This window comes from Oncorhynchus kisutch, linkage group LG24 (assembly GCF_002021735.2).
Source record: "Oncorhynchus kisutch isolate 150728-3 linkage group LG24, Okis_V2, whole genome shotgun sequence".
Lineage (NCBI taxonomy): Eukaryota > Metazoa > Chordata > Actinopteri > Salmoniformes > Salmonidae > Oncorhynchus > Oncorhynchus kisutch.
The window spans coordinates 11,131,023-11,153,127 of NC_034197.2; the positions used below are offsets into that span (position 1 = coordinate 11,131,023).

Here is a 22,105-nt window from a genome sequence, read left to right on the forward strand (position 1 = left end):
ATGACAATCGTATAAATGTCTGTTTTACATGAGTTATCTTAATTACTTACATTTAAATTAGATTTACTGTACACCCCCCAAAATTAAGGTTCTTAAATGGTTGTTTCTTAGCTCTTAAGGTTACTTGGAAAACTCATACCCGATAAAGAACCTTTGAGTTTACTGTGGGGTTTATGGTGTGGCTTTTATGGTTCTTCAGAATGCTAAAAGGTTCTTGAAATGTATGGCAGCCTCCAGATGTGTCCCTTTCATAGCACACAGCAAATTGGCCAGTGTTAATTAACTAGTGTTGATTTTTCAGTTTAACATTTCTAGTGTTGATTCAAGAGTTAAATTAACACTGTAAACAGTGGTGTAAAAGAACCCAAGTGTTGGTGTTAATATTCAGAGTTGAACCAAAACCATGCCCATTATTATCAGATTTCCTAGCGTGCTTTATTGCAGGTAGATTTTTAAAATTGTTTCAATATGGAGTGGCCGGTAGCCTAGTGGTTAGAGTGTTGGGCCAGTAATTGCAAGGTTGCTAGATCGAGTCCCTGACCTGACAAGGTAAACATCTGTCATTCTACCCCTCAACAAGGCAGTTAACCCACTGTTCAAAGGCTGTCATTATAAATAAGAATTTGTTCTTAACTGACTAAATAAAAATATCAATGTTTTTTGCATGTACATTGATTAATCTTATGCTACTCTAATATAAATTACATACATTTTTCTAAACTATTCCAATCTGTTACTTGGACTTATGGCACCCGTTACTGAAATGGTTGTTCGAGTTTAGATGTTTAATGTAGTCTCATAACTTAGTCTTCTCAACCCTAGCAGTCATGCAGGTTGCAGGTCAATAACATTTCTAAATGTTAGATATCCCGACTCTGGCTAGATTCCAATAGGAATTACACATCACCTTGCAAGCCAGCATAATGTGATTTACAGGGCTGATGTGGCCTGTAAACTATGAGTTTCAGGCCACTGTATTAGAGTAAAACTAGGCCCTCCACAGGACTATAAATGAATGAATGTAACAACCATGTCTCTGTCACAAGTAAACACAGACACGGGTGGTACTGGTAACTCTAAAATTAACTTGAAAGGCACCCTGGAAAATATGCAAATAAGGCTTGAAACACTACAGCAGGGCTATTCAATTATGCTCCTGGAGGCCCAAAACATTTCTGGTTTTGGATTTTTGTAAGGTTCTTCAACGAACCATCCCATTTTTGGCTCTTCAGAGAACCTTAAATGGTTCCCCTATGACATCACTCTCAAGAAACTTCTTTGGTTGCAATCAGGGACAGGTTTTTCTATTTGATTTGAACTGAACGGGACATGGATAATGGTTGTGTATTATCAATTTGGCATAACTAATGCTAACCCAATACAGTCTGTTGAGTCTAGTGATGACATCAGAGTGTAATGAATGAAATTCCATTCGCATTAAGGCTCGTTTTTTTTTGTTCTGGGTCAATCTCACACAGTCAATCAGTACTACAGCCGTCTGACCTCATTAGTACCTCATTTGGAGAGGAAGGGCACATGAGTCATGGGCCACAGCATATCTCTAAGAGTGGGGTGAAAAACGCTAATCTAGCGTTCCATCTAGCCCACGTGCTGTGTTTTTTCACCCATGCTATGAGGTCATAGGCAGAGACTTCCTGAACACAGGGTTCATTCACAGAGTCCTCCAGTACTCCCAGTCACAAGAATTAGGCTCCAAACATGCTGTCTCCTGGCAACATGGCTTACAGGGCTATAGTCAACTCTCTTGTTGTTATTTGTCTGAAGGAGGGGTGGGGTTGTGGGGTTGTAAGTGGGAGTGTGTGTGTGTGTGTGTGTGTTGTCACTGAGTATGTCTGTAATAGATGAAGCCGTGGTAAAAATGAACATGAGGAGAGGATAACAGAAAAGGTCACCCCATTGATGTGCCAGGCAGGGGGAGAAGTATGGGGTTATGTAGCATGAGTCAGTGACTGTTAGGTTCTCCTTCACAAAAAAACACAAACAGTCTAAAGACAGACGTCAGTGACAGTATTACCTTGCCAACAACCAATGGAGGAAGCAAAAATATGGAAAATCATCAATTAACTTCAGGATAAGGATAACTTGGAAGTACTAAAACGTACCTACTGTACATGTCAAATTAACTGCAGAAAAGCCTTACACAAAAATGACAAGAACAGTAGTTTCATTTCTTTATGTTTTATTGCTATTTTAAAAATACAACTTTTGCTTCTGGAAAAATAGATATGAATATTACAGAGTTTTAAGGAACATACATACATCAGATATAGAACAGAAAACGTAAAATATTGATTATTAAGCTAAATTAATTCTATGGGGGAAATTATTGCCTGCACTCAAATTGCAGAGATTTGTTAAAACCTGTGTAAAACATCTGAAACATAAATATAACCTGTTTCTCAAATGCAAACTTAATATCAACATCACTTATATTAATATGGGGGCAGTATTTTGATGTTTGGATGAAAACGTACCCAAATGAAACGGCCTATTTCTCAGGCCCAGAATATAGAATATGCATATAATTGGTTAGGTTAGGATAGAAAACACTCTAAAGTTTCCAAAACTGTCAAAATATTGTCTGTGAGTATAACAGAACTGATATTGCAGGCTAAAACCTGAGGAAAATCGAAACAGGAAGTGCCTAAGAGAAACGAATCTCCCTGTTCCATTGCATGCCTTCCCTTCATTTAAAGGGATATCAACCAGATTCCTTTCTTTATGGCTTCCACATGGTGTGAACAGTCTTTAGACATAGTTTCAGCCTTTTATTCTGAAAAATGAGCGAGAACGATCACATCGCGTCAGTGGATGGCTGGGTGCCAGCAGAGTTTTGCATGCACAACAGCTTGGAGCAGTCATTTTCTCTCTCTTGAAAAAGCTACGGTCCGGTTGAAATATTATCGATTATTTATTGTAAAAACAACCCGAGGATTGATTATAAAAAACGTTTGACATGTTTCTATGAACTTTACGGATAATATTTGGAATTTTCGTCTGCCCGTCATGACCTGCACGAGCCTGTGGAATTCTGAAAAAAACGCGCCAAACCAAATGGAGGTTTTTGGATATAAAAATAATCTTTATCGAACAAAAGCAACATTTATTGTGTAACTGGGAGTCTTGTGAGTACAAACATCCGAAGATCATCAAAGGTAAGCGATTCATTTTATTGCTTTTCTGACAATCTACTTTGCTGCTAGCTGTTTGTAATGTTTTGTCTGCTGAGAGAGATGTCCTAACATAAACGCTTGGATAGCTTTTGCTGTAAAGCTTTTTTTAAATCTGACACGCCAGGTGGATTAACAACAAGCTAAACTGTGTTTTGCTATATTGCACTTGTGATTTCATGAAAATTAAATATTTGTATTAATTTAATTTGAATTTGGCGCTCCGCAATTCAGCGGATGTTGACGAAAATGATCCCGCTAACTGGATGGGTGCGCCAAGAAGTTAAGACAGCTATACAGTGGCTTGCAAAAGTATTCACCCCCTTGGCATTTCTCCTATTTTGTGTCCATACATCCTGGAATTAAAATAGATTTTTGTGTGTTTGAATCATTTGATTTACACAACATGCCTACCACTTGAAGATGCAAAATATTGACCAAAGTCAATACTTTGTAGAGGCATCTTTGCAGCTATTACAGCTGCAAGTCTCTTGGGGTGTGTCTCTATAAGCTTGGAACATCTAGCCAATGTGATTTTAGCCCATTCTTCAAGGCAAAACTGCTTCAGCACCTTCAAGTTGGATGGGTTCCATTGGTGTACAACAATCTTTAAGTCATACCACAGATTCTCAATTGGATTGAGGTCTGGGCTTTGACTAGGCCATTCCAAGACATTTAAATGGTTCCCCTTAAACCACTCAAGTGTTGCTTTAGCAGTATGCTTAGGGTCGTTGTCCTGCTGGAAGGTGAACCTCCGTCCCAGTCTCAAATCTCTGGAAGACTGAAACAGATTTCCCTGTATTTAGCGCCCCCCCATCATTCCTTCAATTCTGTCCAGTTTCCCAGTCTCTGCCGATGAAAAACATCCCCACAGCATGGGGATGGTTATCTCAGGGTGATGAGAGGTGTTGGGTTTGCACCAGACATAGCGTTTTCCTTGATAGCAAAAAAGCTACATTTTAGTCTCATCTGACCAGAGTATCTTCTTCCATATTTTTGGGGAGTCTCCCACATGCCTTTTGGCGAACACCAAACATGTTTGTTTATTTTTTTCTTTAAGCAATGGCTTTTTTTCTGGCCACTCTTCCGTGAAGCCCAGGTCTTTGGAGTGTACGGCTTAAAGTGGTCCTATGGACAGATACTCCAATCTCCGCTGTGGAGCTTTGCAGCTCCTTCAGGGTTATATTTGGTCTCTTTGCTGCCTCTCTGATTAATGCCCTCCTTGCCTGGTTCGTGAGTTTTGGTGGGCGGCCCTCTCTTGGCAGGTTTGTTGTGGTGCCGTATTCTTTCCATTTTTTAATAATGGATTTAATGATGCTCCGTGGAATGTTCAAAGTTTCAGATCTTTTTTTATAACCCAACCCTGATCTGTACTTCTCCACAACTTTGTCCCTGACCTGTTTGGAGAGCTCCTTGGTCTTCGTGGTGCTGCTTGCTTGGTGGTGTTGCAGACTCCGGGGCCATTCAGAGCAGGTGTATATATACTGAGATCATGTGACAGATCATGTGACACTTAGATTGCACACAGGTGGACTTTATTTCACTAATTATGTGACTTCTGAAGGTAATTGGTTGCACCAGATCTTATTTAGGGTCTTCATAGCAAAGGGGTGAATGAATATGCACGCACCACTCGTCCGTTTAGAATCTTTTGAAACAAGTAATTTTTTTCATTTGCCTTCACCAATTTGGACTATTTTGTGTATGTCCATTACACAAAAGCAAAATAAACATCCATTTAAATTACAGGTTGTAACGCAATTTTTTTGGGGGGGAAAAACACCAAGGAGGATGAATACTTTTTGCAAGGCACTGTATATGGCTTTTTGTATATTACTAAGACACTGGATTAACAAAACAAAAGAAAAAGCAAGAAAACAACTGATGCAGTTCATAAAACATATTTTCTACCATACTCTATAACTTTGAAATTAAAAAAACAGGCTTAACAGAAGCATTTATGCAGTTGTAAGCAATGAACTATTTACAGATAAAGGGGAAAACTATTTCGTAAAGTATACATTCAGGATATTTCAAACATACTGTATGCTGTACATTGAGAGAATGGCTCGTACAGGCAGATTCAGTCTCTGGGTTGTTAACTTTTAAATCTCAGTACAAACAGCAATGGCATAAATGACTGGACACTGTTCAGGTTTACACTTTTTAAACTATATATAATCTAAGTAAAGCATATTTTCTTTGGAATCTTCTTAAAAATGTTAACATATTGCACTTGGATACGTAACAAAAGTCCCTTTCTACACCAATGTAAGCTATCCCTTTTTACACAATATAAAAGAACTTTGAGCACTTGGGAAAATGTTAATATATAAAGTCAGGTCCATAATTATTGGCACCCTTGATAAAGATGAGCAAAAAAGACTGTAAAATAAATCATATAAATGAGCTGCATTGTATGCCCCCAAAAATGTCAAATTATATTATTTGACACTAATACAATTTCTCAGAGAAATATATTTCATTAAATATTAAATAAAACGTGCAATAAGATTGGGGTCAAAATGATTGGCACCTCTGTTTTCAATACTCTAGCACCCTCCCCTTATGAAGATAAACGACACAGCCTTTAAAAAAAATTTAAAAAGAGATTGGAGAACACGTTTGGAGGGATCTTAGACCATTCTTCAGTACAGAATATATATTTCATCTGGACTGGCCTCTTCAATTAAAACCATAGGTTTTCAATTGGGTTCATGTCTGTAGATTTCGTGGTCAATTAACCATTTCTTTGTGGATTTTGTTAGTGCTTGGACTTAAAGTCTTGCTGGAGGATCTACTTGCGGTCAAGTTCCAACTTCCAATGAGAGGCAACCAGGTTTTTTGGGGCTAAAATGTCCTGGTACTTGGTAAAGTTCATGATGCTGTTTGTTGAACTTTAACAAGGTCCCCAGGACCAGTGGAAGCAAAACCACCCTACAACATCAAAGATCCACCACCTGATTTTACAGTAGATGAGGTTCTTTTCTGCATATGTTTTTCAACGCCAAACCCACCACTGGTGTCCGTGTCCAAAGAGCTCTATTTCCTGTCTTCTGACCAGAGCACCGGTTCCAATCCAAGTGCGAATGCCGTTTATCAAACTTCAGTCCAGACTTGAACCCCATTGAAAACCAGTGGTTTGAATTGAAGAGGGCAGTCCATAAGAGCAAACAAATCATATCAAGGATCTGAAAAAATTATATATGGAGCTCTAAGATCCCTCCCAACATCTTTTTTTTGTTGGAAAAAGACTGTCATCATCCTCCCAATGGGAGTGTGCTAGAGTATTTAAAACAGGGGTGCCAATCATTTTGACCCGTCTTTTAATTAAAAAAAAAAAGATTACTTGTTAAACAAAATCTCTTTCTCTGAGCAATTGTCTTATTATAAAATAATATAACTTCCAAATTTTAGAGCTCAGTATTTGTATTATTTCTTTTATAATGTCTTTTTGGTCAGCTTTATCAACAAGGTCAATAATTATGGACCTGACTGTACATGCAGGAAATCCTATTGATTTCATGTTTGATTGTACATCAAAATACACATATAATGACAATGACACTGAATAAAGAAATCACAGCTCATCTTGGAAATGTGGGATTATCTTGGAAATGTAAGGCAGAGTATGTACAGTACAGGTATGAATACTTGGGATGTTATTGTATATGCAGACAATAATAAGCACTACATATATTGTATATTGCTGATTGTCATTGCGGGAAGAAAAAAAATGTATTACACAAAAAACTATAGAAATAGGTAGGCTATAATATATGTTTTACACATATTATGTGCATTTTTCTCTCTGTATGAACTAAAAATGCCAAAGATTTTGATAAATGTTACAATCAAATAGGCAACTAATAAGTTGGGCACCCATGAGGCTGTATCACAACCGTCCGTGACTGGGAGTCCCAAAGGGCGGCGCACAATTGGCCCAGATTCATCCGGGTTTGGCCGGTGTAGGCCGTCATTGTAAATGAGAATTTGTTCTTAACTGACTTGCCTAGTTAAATAAAAGTTAAATAAAATAAGAATAATAATAACAAAAATGAGCAAGCATACAGTGCCATCAGAAAGTATTCACACCTCTTTTCCACATTTTGTTGTGTTAAAGCCCAAATTTAAAATGTATTAAATTTAGATTTTGTGTCACTGGCCTACACACAATAACCCATAATATCAAAGTGGACACAATAACCCATAATATCAAAGTTTTTTTACAAATTAATAAAATATGAAAAGCTGAAATGTCTTGAGTCAATAAGTATTAAACCCCTTTGTATTGGCAAGCCTAAATACGTTCAAAGTTTTTAAGAAATGTGCTTAACAAGTCACATAATAAGTTGCATGGACTCACTCTGTGTGCAATAATAATGTTTAACATGATTTTTGAATGGCTACCTCACACACACAATTATCTGTAAGGTCCCTCAGTCGAGCAGTGTTTCAAACACAGATTCAACCACAGATTCAACCACAAAGACCTGGCAGGTTTTCCAATGCCTCGCAAAGAAGGGCAGCTATTGGTCTCATGTTCCTAGGCCGTCATTGAAAATAAGAATTTGTTCTTAACTGACTTGCCAAGTTAAATAAAGGTAAAAAAAATCAATAATAATGTTTAAATGAGGCCAATGGTGACTGTAAAACAGCTGTGATAGGAGAAAACTGAGGATAAATCAACAACATTGTAGTTACTGCTCAATACTAACCTAATTGACAGAGTGAAAAGAAGGAAGCCTGTGCAGAATAAAAAATATTCCAAAACATGCATCCTGTTTGCAACAAGGCACTGAAGTAATACTGCAACAAATGTGGCAAAGCAATTCACTTTTTGTCCTGAATACAAACTGTTATGTTTGGTGCAAATCCAATACAACACATTACTGAGCACCACTCTCCATATTTTCAAGCATAGTGGTGGCTGCATTATGTTATGGGTATGCTTGTAATCGTTACGGACTAGGGAGTTTTTCAGGATAAAAAAATAAGGGAATGGAGCTAAGCACCGGCAAAATCCTAGAGGAAAACCTGGTTGAGACTGCTTTCCACCAGACACTGGGAGATAAATTTACCTTTCAGCAGGCAAATGTTGCACAATCCAGGTGTGAAAGAATTACCCAGAAAGATTCACAGCTGTAATCGCTGCCAAAGGTGACTCTACAAAGTATTGACTCGGGGTTGTGAATACTTGTCAATCAAATATTTCTGCATTTCATTTTCAATACATTTGCAAACATTTCTTATAACATGTTTGCACTTTGTCATTATGGGTATTGTGTGTAGATAGGCAAGATTGTTTTTTAATCCATTTTGAATTCCGGCTGTAACGTAACAACAAATTGTGGAATAAGTCAAGGGTTATGAATTCTTTCTGAAGGCACTGAAAGACTATTGTAGTCAAATGTATTGTAGGCATACACTCAAAAACTATCCTGCTTAGACATCTTTATAGCCTGCTAATTTTGTAACTGGGAACAATACGTTATTACATTTCCCACTAATTATTTCCTGTGTAAGGATTTGCATGTAACTATTTGAATATAAGCCCTTTGAGGCTAATTCAATATTCAATCATTCATAGAGAAATGTAGAATACTTTTTCTCAAAGCAGGTCAAAATAATAACCTGTATTAAAAACACTGGCCTCTTCGGCAAATCAAGTGCTTATACTGTAATATACATTTTAGTTACATTAAGTTCATCACATGACTCAAACATAATGAGGAAAAAAACATTAAATATTGAAATAAAGACAACACACCATGTAAGAATACACATACACAACGATTCCCCTACTAAACAGTGCACATAACTTTGAAAAGCAAGAATATGGGGAGATGAACATTCCATCAAATATTTTGGGGGTTATTAGGATGGCAGTGTGCAATGTGTCTCCTTTAGAGTAGAAAGATGAGATGATCAAAGTAAGCTCAAGAAGAATTTCGGTCATTACATTTCATAACACAATACACATATCACAGTGCAATGCTGACATGTTGGCATATTTTATGCATGGTGTCATTAGTAGAAGTGTCGACAAGATTAGAGGCTGAAAGTTCCTTGAAAAGGTTTGCATAAGGTTTGAACACCGAGTACTGCCACAGCTACTGCCATGATTGTGACTTGCTTGAATTAATGAATTTTCACCCTCTCTTCTACATTATACAAAAAAACAAGGCACAATCTAGTTTACGATGATCCTAAAAATTAAGACGATTTTCTTTGGTAGAACGTTCTTTGGTATTGGGTAAAAGGCACTGAATTTTTAGCTGAGAAACAGTTATTTGAAGGAAAAGGACTGAACAGCCAAAATGCTGGCAGCTGATAGTTGATAGTTGTTATGGAGATGGACAGTTGGGCACACAGGGAAGAAGAAGAAGAAGTTCCCGTGGCGACGCAGAGCGAGCTGCAGCTGTCCACTTCCTGTTTGCTGTCGTCTATGTCTGAACTCTGGCCTGCACGCCGGTCAGATCCTTCCTTATGATCTCGTTTACTAAAGGGAGGAGAAGAGAAACAAGTACTGGGCGTTAGCTAGTCAGAGCATAAAATGTGTTTGATGTAATACTGTACTGTCATATGTTCTTCCCAGGCAGCATTTCACAGCTCCAGAGAGGGCAATTTTCACTTCTGGCCTTTTCATATTTCCTTTCTCTTACAACGAATGCTCATAAAAAGGTACATTACATCGTAGAAAAGGGCATAACATCTTGACAAAAACATTCTGATCCGACAGTAAAACATCAAGGGACACAACACCAAGAACTGCTGATTACTGTCCAGGTTGGCTGTAGTAGTGATAACAGAATATGCCGCAACAGTTCATGAGCTGCATTGGCACAGAGTGTCCACTAGGAGGAGGGCCTCAGTATTCGATTCTACCGCTCTTTTACTCCCCCATTACTTCCTGTTGTTCTGCTGACAGCCAGGTGACACACAGCACAGGGGGAATAAATGGAAACTTTCACAGCTTCAGCGTTCTAAAAATAGACTCAGTCAAGGTGTGTGGAGTGCTTACACACACCATGTCGTGTGTAAGGTGGGGGAAACACATTTTACACACATTGTGATGTGATGAAACCTGTCTAAAGTTCATGTCTGGGAGCTCTGCGATGAGGGTAAATAAAGACGTATTAAAAACAGATCACCACCATTAAAAGGCCCAGTGCAGTCAAAAACGTTATTTTCAACACAATTTGGAATTATACTGTGCAATTGTGAAAATAATGATAATGCCCTTTTAGTGCAGGAGCTGTTTGAAAAGACCACCTGAAATTTCAACCTGTTTTGGTTTGATGGAGTTTAGTCACTAGTTAATTGACCAATAAGTAGGAGTTCCAAACCTCTCTGCCAATAACAGCTACTGTAGTTTTCAGTTTTCCCCTCCCCACTCAGACCACTCCCAGACAATTCTAGAACAATTCTTGCTTGAGAAATTGCTCTTTGCTAAGAAGCTATTTTTGTTTATTTTTGACCATTTTAATTTAAATCAATCACAGTAAGGTACTTAATTGTTACCCATAAATGATCTGATATTAAGAAAAAAACGGCTGCGTTGGACCTTTAAGTAATTCAGATATATTACCATTTGAAAAAGTCTACAAACAATGATTGTACGCTTTCTCATTTGGCTTTATATGATCAGTTTGTATGGGGACCATTACAACATATTTATAGGCCTATCGTGAAATATAAAGAATTATACCTATACTGCAAGGTGTCAAACTGAATACTGTATTGTATTCATAAACCACAGCCAGATGGTTATATGAAAACGAAGAGTGATTGTATAACATCACGAAACCAATAAGATTGCTACTGTAGCAGTAGCTTACACTACAACAGCATGTAATCACACTTTGATTCACATTGACAATAGGGAAAACCTGTAGTAAGCTCAGAGGAATGTCCAGTATGATGAGCATGTAGTGTGTCCGGATAGGCCACATCCTCTGTACTGCAGTCTATCTGTCTTTATCAGTAACTAACAACTCCAACAGCTCTGGAAGCACACTGTGTATACTGGCACTATGACATAAGAGCCTGGCGCCATGGCTTCTTGTTGTGACTTTTAGGGAACATTTTAAGGCATGCCCAAAATGGAGGAATAATAGTGTGAAATTGGTTGACAATGACATCAATTGAGCCAAAATGCCTTTAATTCTAGTACATCTGACTTTAAAAGCTAAACCCATTCATGTTTATGCGTGGTATACTATAACAACATGTTTTGAACATTCACAGGGAGGTTGGGTCTCAGTTAATACAGTAGTTTAACTGATATGAAGCATCCTAAAATATATGAAAATATGATCAATCTTTTTTAAGAGGAAACTTTTTCACTTAAAAGGGATGAATGGGGCAAGTTAGTAAGCAGTAACACCCGGGTTTTAGGGGAACTTAATATCCAACAGGCTTTTAGGAGGCCTTTTTAAAGCATTGACCTATATAGTGGGAAAATGGAAAGGGTGCTGCCATTAAACAGCAAGTTAAGCGAAAACAGACACCGTCAACCAACCCACACAGACACACTCATCCCTGGCTGAGCAGTGGTGTGTACCAATGTAACTCCCTCAGAGACACACAACAGCCCTTACATGCTGACCACACCGCTCGCGTCGCATGTGCGAGCATCGCAAAATACGTTTACGCATACATGTTATTCAATCATTGCACCCACATTTCTCACGCGCGCCAACGAGCGGTCGTGGTAATACTATGAAAGTTAGAAGCCAATCGCCATATACAGTCCAAAGAAGAAAAAGCCTGGAAGGATGAGAGATGACTAGAAATTATTTGGTTGACCGTTTTACGTGTGGATTAATTGTCGGAGTCGAGGACCTTGTGCATTTCAGGTAAAACAACAACTCAACATTTATATCCAAGGACAAATTCGCTAGCAACTGCAAGCTAGATAAATAGGACCAATTAGCTAGCAACAGCTAGCTAGATAAATAGGACCAATTAGCTAGCAACAGCTAGCTAGATAAATAGGACCAATTAGCTAGCAACAGCTAGCTAGATAAATAGGACCAATTAGCTAGCAACAGCTAGCTAGATAAATAGGACCAATTAGCTAGCAACAGCTAGCTAGATAAATAGGACCAATTAGCTAGCAACAGCTAGCTAGATAAATAGGACCAATTAGCTAGCAACAGCTAGCTAGATAAATAGGACCAATTAGCTAGCAACAGCTAGCTAGATAAATAGGACCAATTAGCTAGCAACAGCTAGCTAGATAAATAGGACCAATTAGCTAGCAACAGCTAGCTAGATAAATAGGACAAATTAGCTAGCAATAGCAAGCTAGCTAGCTAAATTGCCATAAATTGTTTAATGTTTTTCGACCTGTCCACAAATTAATATAAGTGGTTCTGAGTTTGTTTTGATATTTCAACCTGCGTGTTATGATTGCGCTTGGTGTGGGGGGACAAAATCAATTTGCGCAAGCGCGCATCCGGTCTGGGCATGGTGTTACCCTAAATAATTCTCAGTGAAACTGGTTGCAAAGTATGCACTAATACTGGAACCCTGTTTGTGTAGTTACTATTGAGATAAAACAGGTACAGTTAAGATAAAACATGATTCTGTAGTTTTCAATAACCTTCGCTTGTTATTGCAAGTCACTGAGTTATCTATCAGATATGCATTTTTTTGCCTGACAAACAATTCAGAAGCTGATCTAAAACAGCCTGCCAGCAGAGCAAACTGTAGGCCCACTTCTATCATTAAGAGTAGCTGCTAGACTATCCTCCTCCCAGTCCTCTCGGCTCCTTCTGTCTCTGATCATCTGAAAGAGAAAATAAATAAACCATGGCTGTTTACAGCAGCTCAACACTAAGCACACTTTATGGAGCAGAGCAGAGCTGCATCTAAAACAGGGAGGGCAAACCAACTAGAGTGGCCAAACCGGCCCGGTTGCTTCAGCTCTCTCTGCTGTCGTCAGAACCTCAACGTCCATGTTTATTTTATCCTCTGGTGGAATTCCCTTTGACACCTAATGCCTTAAAGAAACCTTCAACTACTCAACGATGCCACAGGATTCTCCTGAGTATAAAAAAGAGGGATTAGAGAGGCGAGTCGTGCTCCAGAGCAAGGCAGGCTGGGAAGTTATACAGTAGAGAGCTTTAACTGAGCCTCATGAAGGGTTGGCACGGTCTGGCCATTTAAGGCCGGCCCAGGGAACACTCAGACTTGACCATACAATAGATGAGTGTCTGGCTTTAGAGTCCTGCACCAATAAACATGTTTGTTTACCAACCAGGGGTGGGAGAGAGACACACGCAGTACAGTAGCTGACTCAGTCACTTCATACTGCCTCCTATGAGGTGGTGGTGTGAGTGAGTGCTAAAGTAAACTTCTCAGAATACAGTACTCTTTAACCCAGTTGAGTTTCTTAACTCTGGTTCTCTGAGTGACCATGGGCATGTTGCTATTGTTGTCGTTGATCTGCTCGCTCATAAGTGGGACGTAAGGGACCTAAAACTAATCTGTGCTCAGCATGCTGTTATTGTGTGCTTTTTCTCTGAATAGTATCTCTCTCTCCTTTCACCTGCTGGAATATTTTCACCTGCGCCACTGCCTCTGGGGTTAATTCCAGTCCGTTTCACTACAACTATAGCATGAGTGGGCATGGAAAGATGCATGTGCAGGAGTGCATCCTGACTCACTTTCTAAGTCATAGACAGCACCTTCACAGTACAAGAGTGTTAGCCTATATATGAGCAAAGACACTAGCTTCTAGAAGAGGTCTTTAGAGTACAGTATGTGAAGCCCATTCCATGTTTTAGTTTTACTCATAGTGAAATGCATTGCTTTCTTCTATTGCACTTTATCTCGGTCACACCACAGAGAGCAGCACGGCCAAGATGATATAGTTCTATAATCGAAACCACAGAATCATGACGCTCCAGAGTTAAAAACCTTTTCGAAATGAGCAAGGTGTGAAAGATAGATCTGAGTGACTAATTTGAGAATCTTATTTCTCTGAAAACATCTTTGTGAAGTTCAAATAAATGAATGTTTAGGGCATAAACCACACCTTGACATCTAAGTAGTGAAAGACAATGGGACTTTCTGCATTCCCCATCTTCCTGTGCTTTGTTTGAAGAAAGGGTTTGAAGGTGGAGCGGGGGCGTGTAACTACAAGTGGCACTGGGGAGGTGGATTCACACCCTACAACTGAAGGCTGTGTTTAAGAAAAAGTATTCTACTGATGCTCTCTCAAACTGCACTTATAACCAACACACTATCACAGATTATCATGAAATACAGTAGACACAAATGACTTATTCAAAATTCTTGAAAGGCACACACACACAAAAAAATGGTGTCCACCATACAATCTATATATTATGTTTTTGTGTTTTCTTTTTCATAACGCATTCGTGTCCAGTACATGATTTTCTTCATAACGAATTACATTTTTTGGTGGCTAAAGTTAGCGAGGTTAGTGAAGTGACTAACCTTACCTAGGCTAAGGATTAAGGTTAGAGTTAGGCGTTAAGGTTAAGGTTAGGGTTAGGTAAAATGTTAGCAAAGTAGTTAAAAAGTTGAAATAAGATAAACCTGAGATATAGCTTCATCCAACTGGCAAATCTCATCTTGACCACAACACACACATTTTCTACTGCCAAGGAGGCTCAAGACTACTTCGATAAGCACACAAAATGTCCAACACACAAGGGGAAGAGCTGACAGATCTAGGCTTTTGGCTGACTCAATATTCAGGTATGCTATCCACGCACAATCACGCAGCCTAGCCTATGGTGTGGTGCTGCCCTCAGCACAAGGCGATGATGAGAAACCCCTCAATTGGGTAAAAGGAACAGTATTATTATTATTCTTTCTGAACATTGGACTTTGTTATTATTAGATTGCCTATGTTCGAGGACATTTCCACATTGATGACACCGCGCTAATTAATGAAACATTTCCAATATATTGAAGTACCATACATTGAAGAGCCATAACAGACTAGGGTTGCTTCCTTACGGGGCTACAGCACATTACACCCCTATGGGCTAAACTGTTCAAGATAGATTGTCAGTCCCATATGGGCTTCCACACAATTCCTTGTTTGCTTGTTTTTTTTATTCTTCCTCCTATGTTTAAGGTCATTTAGAGTATATTGCTCACAATAGTGAGGATATGTGGCTGTTTAGGCTTGTATTTTCAGTTGCAATATTTCATTATTTTTTTTTTATCTGCTAACTTAAATGTAAAGGTCTGAAGAGGTTAATTATTAGTTATTTTATGTTTTACTTTACTTATGTTTTGCAATACCTTAAGACCCCCCCCCCCCCCCCTTATTGGCTAATAATTACAACATTAATACTACTTCTTTTTTTTAAACAATGGCAACGCTAGCTATTCTCTCTTGACATTGTAAAGGCCTAAACTCACATATTAAAATTTCCTGCTGTCTTGATATCCTAAGAAGAAACCATATTGATATAGCAATGTTCAAAGAAACACACCTGCCCCAAAAGGACACACAGAAAAGAGAATAATTTGTGACTCGTTTCATGAAACTAGGCATATGTCCCGTGTCACTTCTTCACAGGAGAGGCATTTGAACATTTTTATTTATTTTTTAAGTGTTTTTTGTTGTTGTCTGAAATGCCTTCTGGAACATGTGAACTTTCATGTGCCCTAATAACAAATGTGTATGCCATGTGCAAATATGAATGAAAATGTAAAATTACAAGCCTAGTTGGTTAAGCCACAGAAAAAGTCAGGAGCCTTCCCGCTAGACATGATTGGCTGAGATAATGGATGGGCTGAACATGCCAAGAGATGAAGTGGCTTTTTTGAAAGCTATCACAAAGAACTGCAAAAGTGTTGATAAGGCTCTCCACTGTCTGGAGGACTGCATTTTGAAATCAATGGAATGCCCGGTGGAAGCAGAATATGATAGCTAAGGAGATAAAGAAAATTCTGGCATTTGTTGGCAAATGCGGAGGGTGTCGAAAAGAGAACACAGAAGGCTGTTGTAATAGCTGTTGTATAAAAATCTCAAACTAAGGGTAACCATGGCATCCGTGACAGAGAGGGAGAAGCGTTCATCCATGTCTACGGGTAAGAGAGTCTAGCTAGCTACATTTTTCAGATACTATACATTTCAAAATTTTGTCAGAAAGTCGTTTTCATTGCATGTTAAAGTTTATGAGACAGGTTCTAAAATTCTTCTATAGAATAGCCTGCTTTTATTTCGACACACTCACACTCACAACCGTAAACTATTTTCTGTAATTAGCTCGCCATTGACTTGTAAATAATAACATTGTTGTGAGTTTATTTTCCTGTAATAATGAATACAAATTAGGTCAAGTTTAGACGCTGTCAGCTACAATTGAAGTCGGAAGTTTACATACACTTATGTTGGAGTCATTAAAGCTAGTTTTTCAATCACTCCACAAATGTCATGAAACTAGGCACTATTTTTTATTTTTGGAAAAATAACGTTCCCAAAGAAAACGGCGTATTTCTCAGGACCAGATGCTAGAATATGCATATAATTGACAGCTTAGGATAGAAATCACTCTAAATCTTCCAAAACGGAAGATTGAGGAAAATCCAATCAGGAAGTGTCTTATTTTGAAATCGTTGTGTTCCTATGCATCCCTATTGGCCATTGAAAGGGAGATCAACCAGATTCCTTTTTCTACATATTCCACAAGGTGTCTACAGCCTTGAGACGTAGTTTCACACCTTTATGTTGAAGAATGAGCGTAAACGACTACATTGCGTAAGTGGCCAGCTGAGGGCTCAGAGTGATTCTTGCATAAAAGACAGAGGTAGTCATTTTTCCTCTCGCTCCTACTGAAAAGTCAATTGTCCCGGTTGATATATTATCGAATAGATATTTGAAAAACACCTTGAGGATTGCTTATAAAAAACGTTTGCCATGTTTCTGTAGATATTATGGATATAATTTTGGCGTTGTCGTGACCGCTATTTCCGGTGGATTTCTCAACATAACGTGACCAACAAACGGAGGTATTTTGGATATAAAAATAATCTTTATGGAACAAAAGGAACATTTGCTGTCTAACTGGGAGTCTCGTCAGTGAAAACAACCGAAGATCAAAGGTAAACGGTTAATTTGATTGCTTTTCTGATTTTTGTGACCAAGCTTCCTGCTGCTAGCTGGACATAATGCTATGCTAGGCTATCGATAAACTTACACAAACGCTTGTCTTGCTTTGCCTGTGAAGCATAATTTCAGAATCTGAGATGACAGGATGATTAACAAAAGGCTACGCTGTGTTTCTCTATATTTCACTTGTGATTTCATGAATATGAATATTTTCTAGTAATATTTTTGGACCGTTGCGCTATGCTAATTAGTGTAGTTGATGACAATTCTCCCGGATCTGGGATGGGTTGTTCCAAGAGTTAACCTCTTGGAACTACTTAATCTCTATGATATGGAATCCCAATCGTTTTCCATTTTAAATAAATATTTCCTTCTTTAGATAAAACCATGGACAGAAAAGCTTAATTCGATTAAATCTGACCTCAGTAGATGGAATAATATCCCAGTTGCTTAAATCAGCAGAATATCTATTGTCAAAATGAATATTTTGACACAGCTGAATTTCTGTAGTTTAATGCTTCCCATGGCTCCCCCATCTGACCGGTCAAAAGTTTAAGGACACCTACTCATTCAAGAGTTATTCTTTATTTTTACTCTTTTCTACCTTGTTATCAAAACTACGAAATAACACATATGGAATCATGTAGTAACCAAAGAAAGTGTTAAACAAATCTAAATATATTTTATACTTGAGATTCTTCAAATTCTTCAAAGCTCAGTAACTTTTAGCAGTGTGCAGTATGTGATTTTCACCAGTGGGAAATTATATATATTTAAAGTGGTTTTATTTTAACTTGGATCTTGCCTGTATTTGATTTTGCTGATGACAGTTTTGCACACTCTTGGCATTCTCTCAACCAGCTCCATGAGGAATGCCTTTCCAACAGTCTTGAAGGAGTTCCCACATATACTGAGCACTTGTTGGCTACTTTTCTTTCACTCTGCGGTCTGACTCATCCAAAACCATCTCAATTGGGTTGAGGTCAGGTGATTGTGGAGGCCAGGTCATCTGATGCAGCACTCCATCATTCTCCTTAGCCCTTACACAGCCTGGAGGTGTTTTGGGTCATTGTCCTGTTGAAAAACAAGTGATAGTCCCACCAAACCAGGTGGGATGGCGTATCTCTGCAGAATGCTGTGGTAGACATGCTGGTTAAGTGTGCCTTGAATTCTAAATAAATCACAGACAGTGTCACCAGCAAAGCACCCCCACACCCCCTCCTCCATGCTTTACGATGGCAAATACACATGCAGAGATCATCCGTTCACCCACACCGCATCTTCACAAAGACACGGCGGTCGGAACAAAAACTCTCCAATTTGTACTCCAGACCAAAGGAACATTTCCACTAGCCAATGTCCATTGCTCGTGTTTCTTGGACCAAGCAAGTCTCTTATTCTTATTGGTGTCTTTTAGTAGTGGTTTCTTTGCAGCAATTTGACCATGAAGGTCTAATTCACGCCGTCTCTTCTGAACAGTTCAAAGAGATTTTTAGGGAGATTGTTCTAGTAGCTACCAGAATAAAAGTCCAGAACAGAGGGAAGAGAGAGAGAGATATTGGTAGGGAGCTCTCAGATCAACACCTTGCAAACACAGTCCACCCAGTATGACTCTCCCAGTTACTCTGTGTTAAATCAGAAACAGTAAACGCTGTTGCTGTTTACAGAGGGAAACCCTGTTAGGCCATCTAAAACAAAATTCCACTCGTCCACTGCTGGACCCTTTTCTCAGTTTCATTTTTTCCATCCAAACTCAGCCCTTTCCTTTTTCCTGCTGCTGTTGCCTCCCGACTCCCACCCTAAGCGCTATCTTATGGAGATCAGACCGGATTTTCTGGAGGAGAGCAGCTGCAAATAGGATTTTCTTGGGCCAGATTGGCAGAATCTTGGGCCAGGGATGGAAAAAAGCAAATCCTCCAGTGTGTTCTCCACAGAATTGAGGGGTGTGGGGCCAAGGGAAACCCCAGCCAAGTATAACAAACAAAGAGGCTTTCCCGGGCTCTCTGAAGCAGCCCATTCCACTGTTTGACAATGGTTACCATGGAACTTGTTTTTCAGATCATAACAGTGTCAACACATCCAGGCGGTCGGTCAGGAGAGCTGGCTGCTTAATTTTTTCCTTTTTTTCTGTTGTTTTATTTTAAAAAATTGAAAGAGAGAAAAAAAAGAAGTCTCATTTCCTGGTCTGTAGTAATGCCAGAGAAATCCCTCTCTCTCTCTATTTCTTACTGGGATGTGCTGAACTGAACAACATGGTGATCCTTCAAACTACAGATCACCAGGGATACAACACTTCCACATGGTCTAAGACATGACCTGTCACTGACGAGGACTAGCTACCTCCCCAACCAAAGAGAGGTTTAAAGGGACAACATCATTATTATCAGGTCTGGTGATCACACTGCAACAACATGTAGTTTGGATGTGGTCTGTTATTCTGATCTCACAGGGTGATAATGGGGCTGACATGGGTAAGTATAAATATATGATTCATAATCCATGTTATTTCCACATCGAGTGGAAAACTATGTAACTACATCTCCTGGACTGGCAACTTGGGAAGGATTGTTGTTAAAGTGCACATGTGATTAGGGAATAATTTATGTTTGTCTATCATTTGAACAGGATTGGTCAGTTACGTGAACCAATCTATCGTTTAAAGAAACACTGACATCTAATAGTCAAATCATAATGTAAATGCAGGTCAGCTGCGTCTAATATTTTTGGCCATTTTCTGTTGTTTTGTGGTAGAAAACTGAGCGCGTCAAGCATAACACGTCAACCCTGCTACCCATACATAGATACAGTACCAGTCAAAAGTTTGGACACACCTACTCATTCAAGGGTTTTTCTTTATTTTCACTATTTTCTACATTGTAGAAAAATAGTGAAGACATCAAAACTATGAAATAACACATGAAATCATGTAGTAACCAAAAAAGTGTGAAACAAATCTAAACATATTTTATATTCTTCAAAGTAGCCACCCTTGACGACAGTTTTGCACACTCTTGGCATTCTCTCAACCAGCTTCACCTGGAATGCTTTTCCAACAGTCTAGGAGTTCCCACATATGCTGAGCACTTGTTGGCTGCTTTTCCATCACTCTGCACAACTCATTCCAAACCATCTCTATTGGGTTGAGGTCAGGTGATTGTGGATGCCAGGTCATCTGATGCAGTACTCCATCACTCTCCTTCTTGGTCAAAAGGCTTTACACAGGCTGGAGGTGTGTTGTGTCATTGTCCTGATGAAAAACGAATTATAGTCCCACTAAGCACAAACCAGATGGGATGGCAAATCGCTGCAGAATGCTGTGGTAGCCATGCTGGTTAAATGTGCCTTGAATTCTAAATAAATCACAGACAGTGTCACCAGCAAAGCACCCCCACAACATCACACCTCCTCCTCCATGCCTCACAGTGGGATCCACACATGCGGAGATCATCAGTTCATCTACTCTGCGTCTCACAAAGACATGGGGGTTGGAACCCAAAATCTCAAATTTGGACTCATCAGACCAAAGGACAGATTTCCACCAGTCTAATGTCCATTGTTAGTGTTTCTTGGGACAAGCAACTCTCTTCTTGTTATTGGTGTCCTTTAGTAGTGGCTTCTTTGCAGCAATTTGACCATGATGGTCTGATTCACGCCGTCTCTTCTGAACAGTTGAAGTTGAGATGGATATGTTACTTTAACTCTGTGAAGCATTGATTTGGGTTGCAATTTCTGAGGCTGGTAACTCTAATGAACTTATCCTCTGCAGCAGAGGTAACTCTGGGTCTTCCTTTCATGTGGTGGTCCACATGAGAGCCAGTTTCATCATAGCGCTTGATGGTTTTAGCGACTGCACTTGAAGAAGTTCTTGAAATGTTCCGGATTGACTGACCTTCATGTCTTAAAGTAATGATGGACTGTCATTTCTCTTTACTTATTTGAGCTATTCTTGCCATAATATGGACATGGTCTTTTTGATCTTCTGAATACCACCCTTACCTTGTCACAACACAATTGATTGGCTCAAACACATTAAGAAGGAAATAAATTCCACAAATTAACTTTTCACAAGGCACAACTGTTAATTGAAATGCATTCCAGGTGACTACCTCATGAAGCTCGTTGAGGGAATGACAAGTGTGCAAAGCTGTCATCAAGGCAAAGGGTGGCTACTTTGAAGAATCTTTGTTTAACACTTTTTTGGTTACTACATGATTCCATATGTGACTCGTTTCAGGAAACTAGGCGTATATCGTGGGTCACTACTTCACAGGAGAGCCATTTTAACGGAAACTTTTTTTTAATCAAAATGTGTTTTTTTTGGCAGAAATGCCTTCTGGAACATGTGAACTTTCATGTGCCTTAATAACAGACGTGTATGCCATCTGTAAATACAAATAAAATTGTTAAATTACGAGCCTATTTGGTTTAGCCACAGAAAAAGTGAGCAACCTTCCCGCTAGCCATGATTGGCTGAGAAAATTAGTGGGATGGACATGCTGACAGATGAGTTCGGATTGGTCTGCCATATAGCACACTTCTGTCTATTTGAGCTGGTCAGTATGTGTAGGTAGTAATGTCTGACGCGGCTTAAAACCAAATGTATTGTGTAGTACGTGTAATAAGTGATATTCAGTGGAATTAGTGGAATTAGAGTATGATAGCTAAGGAGAAGGAGAAAACACCTGTCTCCGGATTACATCTTCAATCTAAGGGCAACCATGGCATCCATGAAAGGGAGAAGCATGCATCTATGATGTATACTGGTAGACGTTTCTAATTTTGACAGAAAGTCGTTTTCATTTCAAGT

The 22,105-nt window shown here is 39.0% G+C and overlaps 1 protein-coding gene across 2 annotated transcripts in view; it reads right to left on the bottom strand.

The window, feature by feature from the left end:
- Positions 1-8,628: 8,628 nt before the first annotated feature.
- LOC109869824 (nuclear factor of activated T-cells, cytoplasmic 2-like) overlaps positions 8,629-22,105 on the bottom strand; it is a 45,236-nt gene continuing 31,759 nt past the window's right edge. For both annotated transcript variants that reach the window (XM_020460089.2, XM_020460088.2), the window contains exon 10: positions 8,629-9,693. In XM_020460089.2, the coding sequence (XP_020315678.1) occupies positions 9,638-9,693 (56 nt within the window). In that variant the 3' untranslated portion in view covers positions 8,629-9,637. The remainder of the gene's footprint in view (positions 9,694-22,105) is intronic.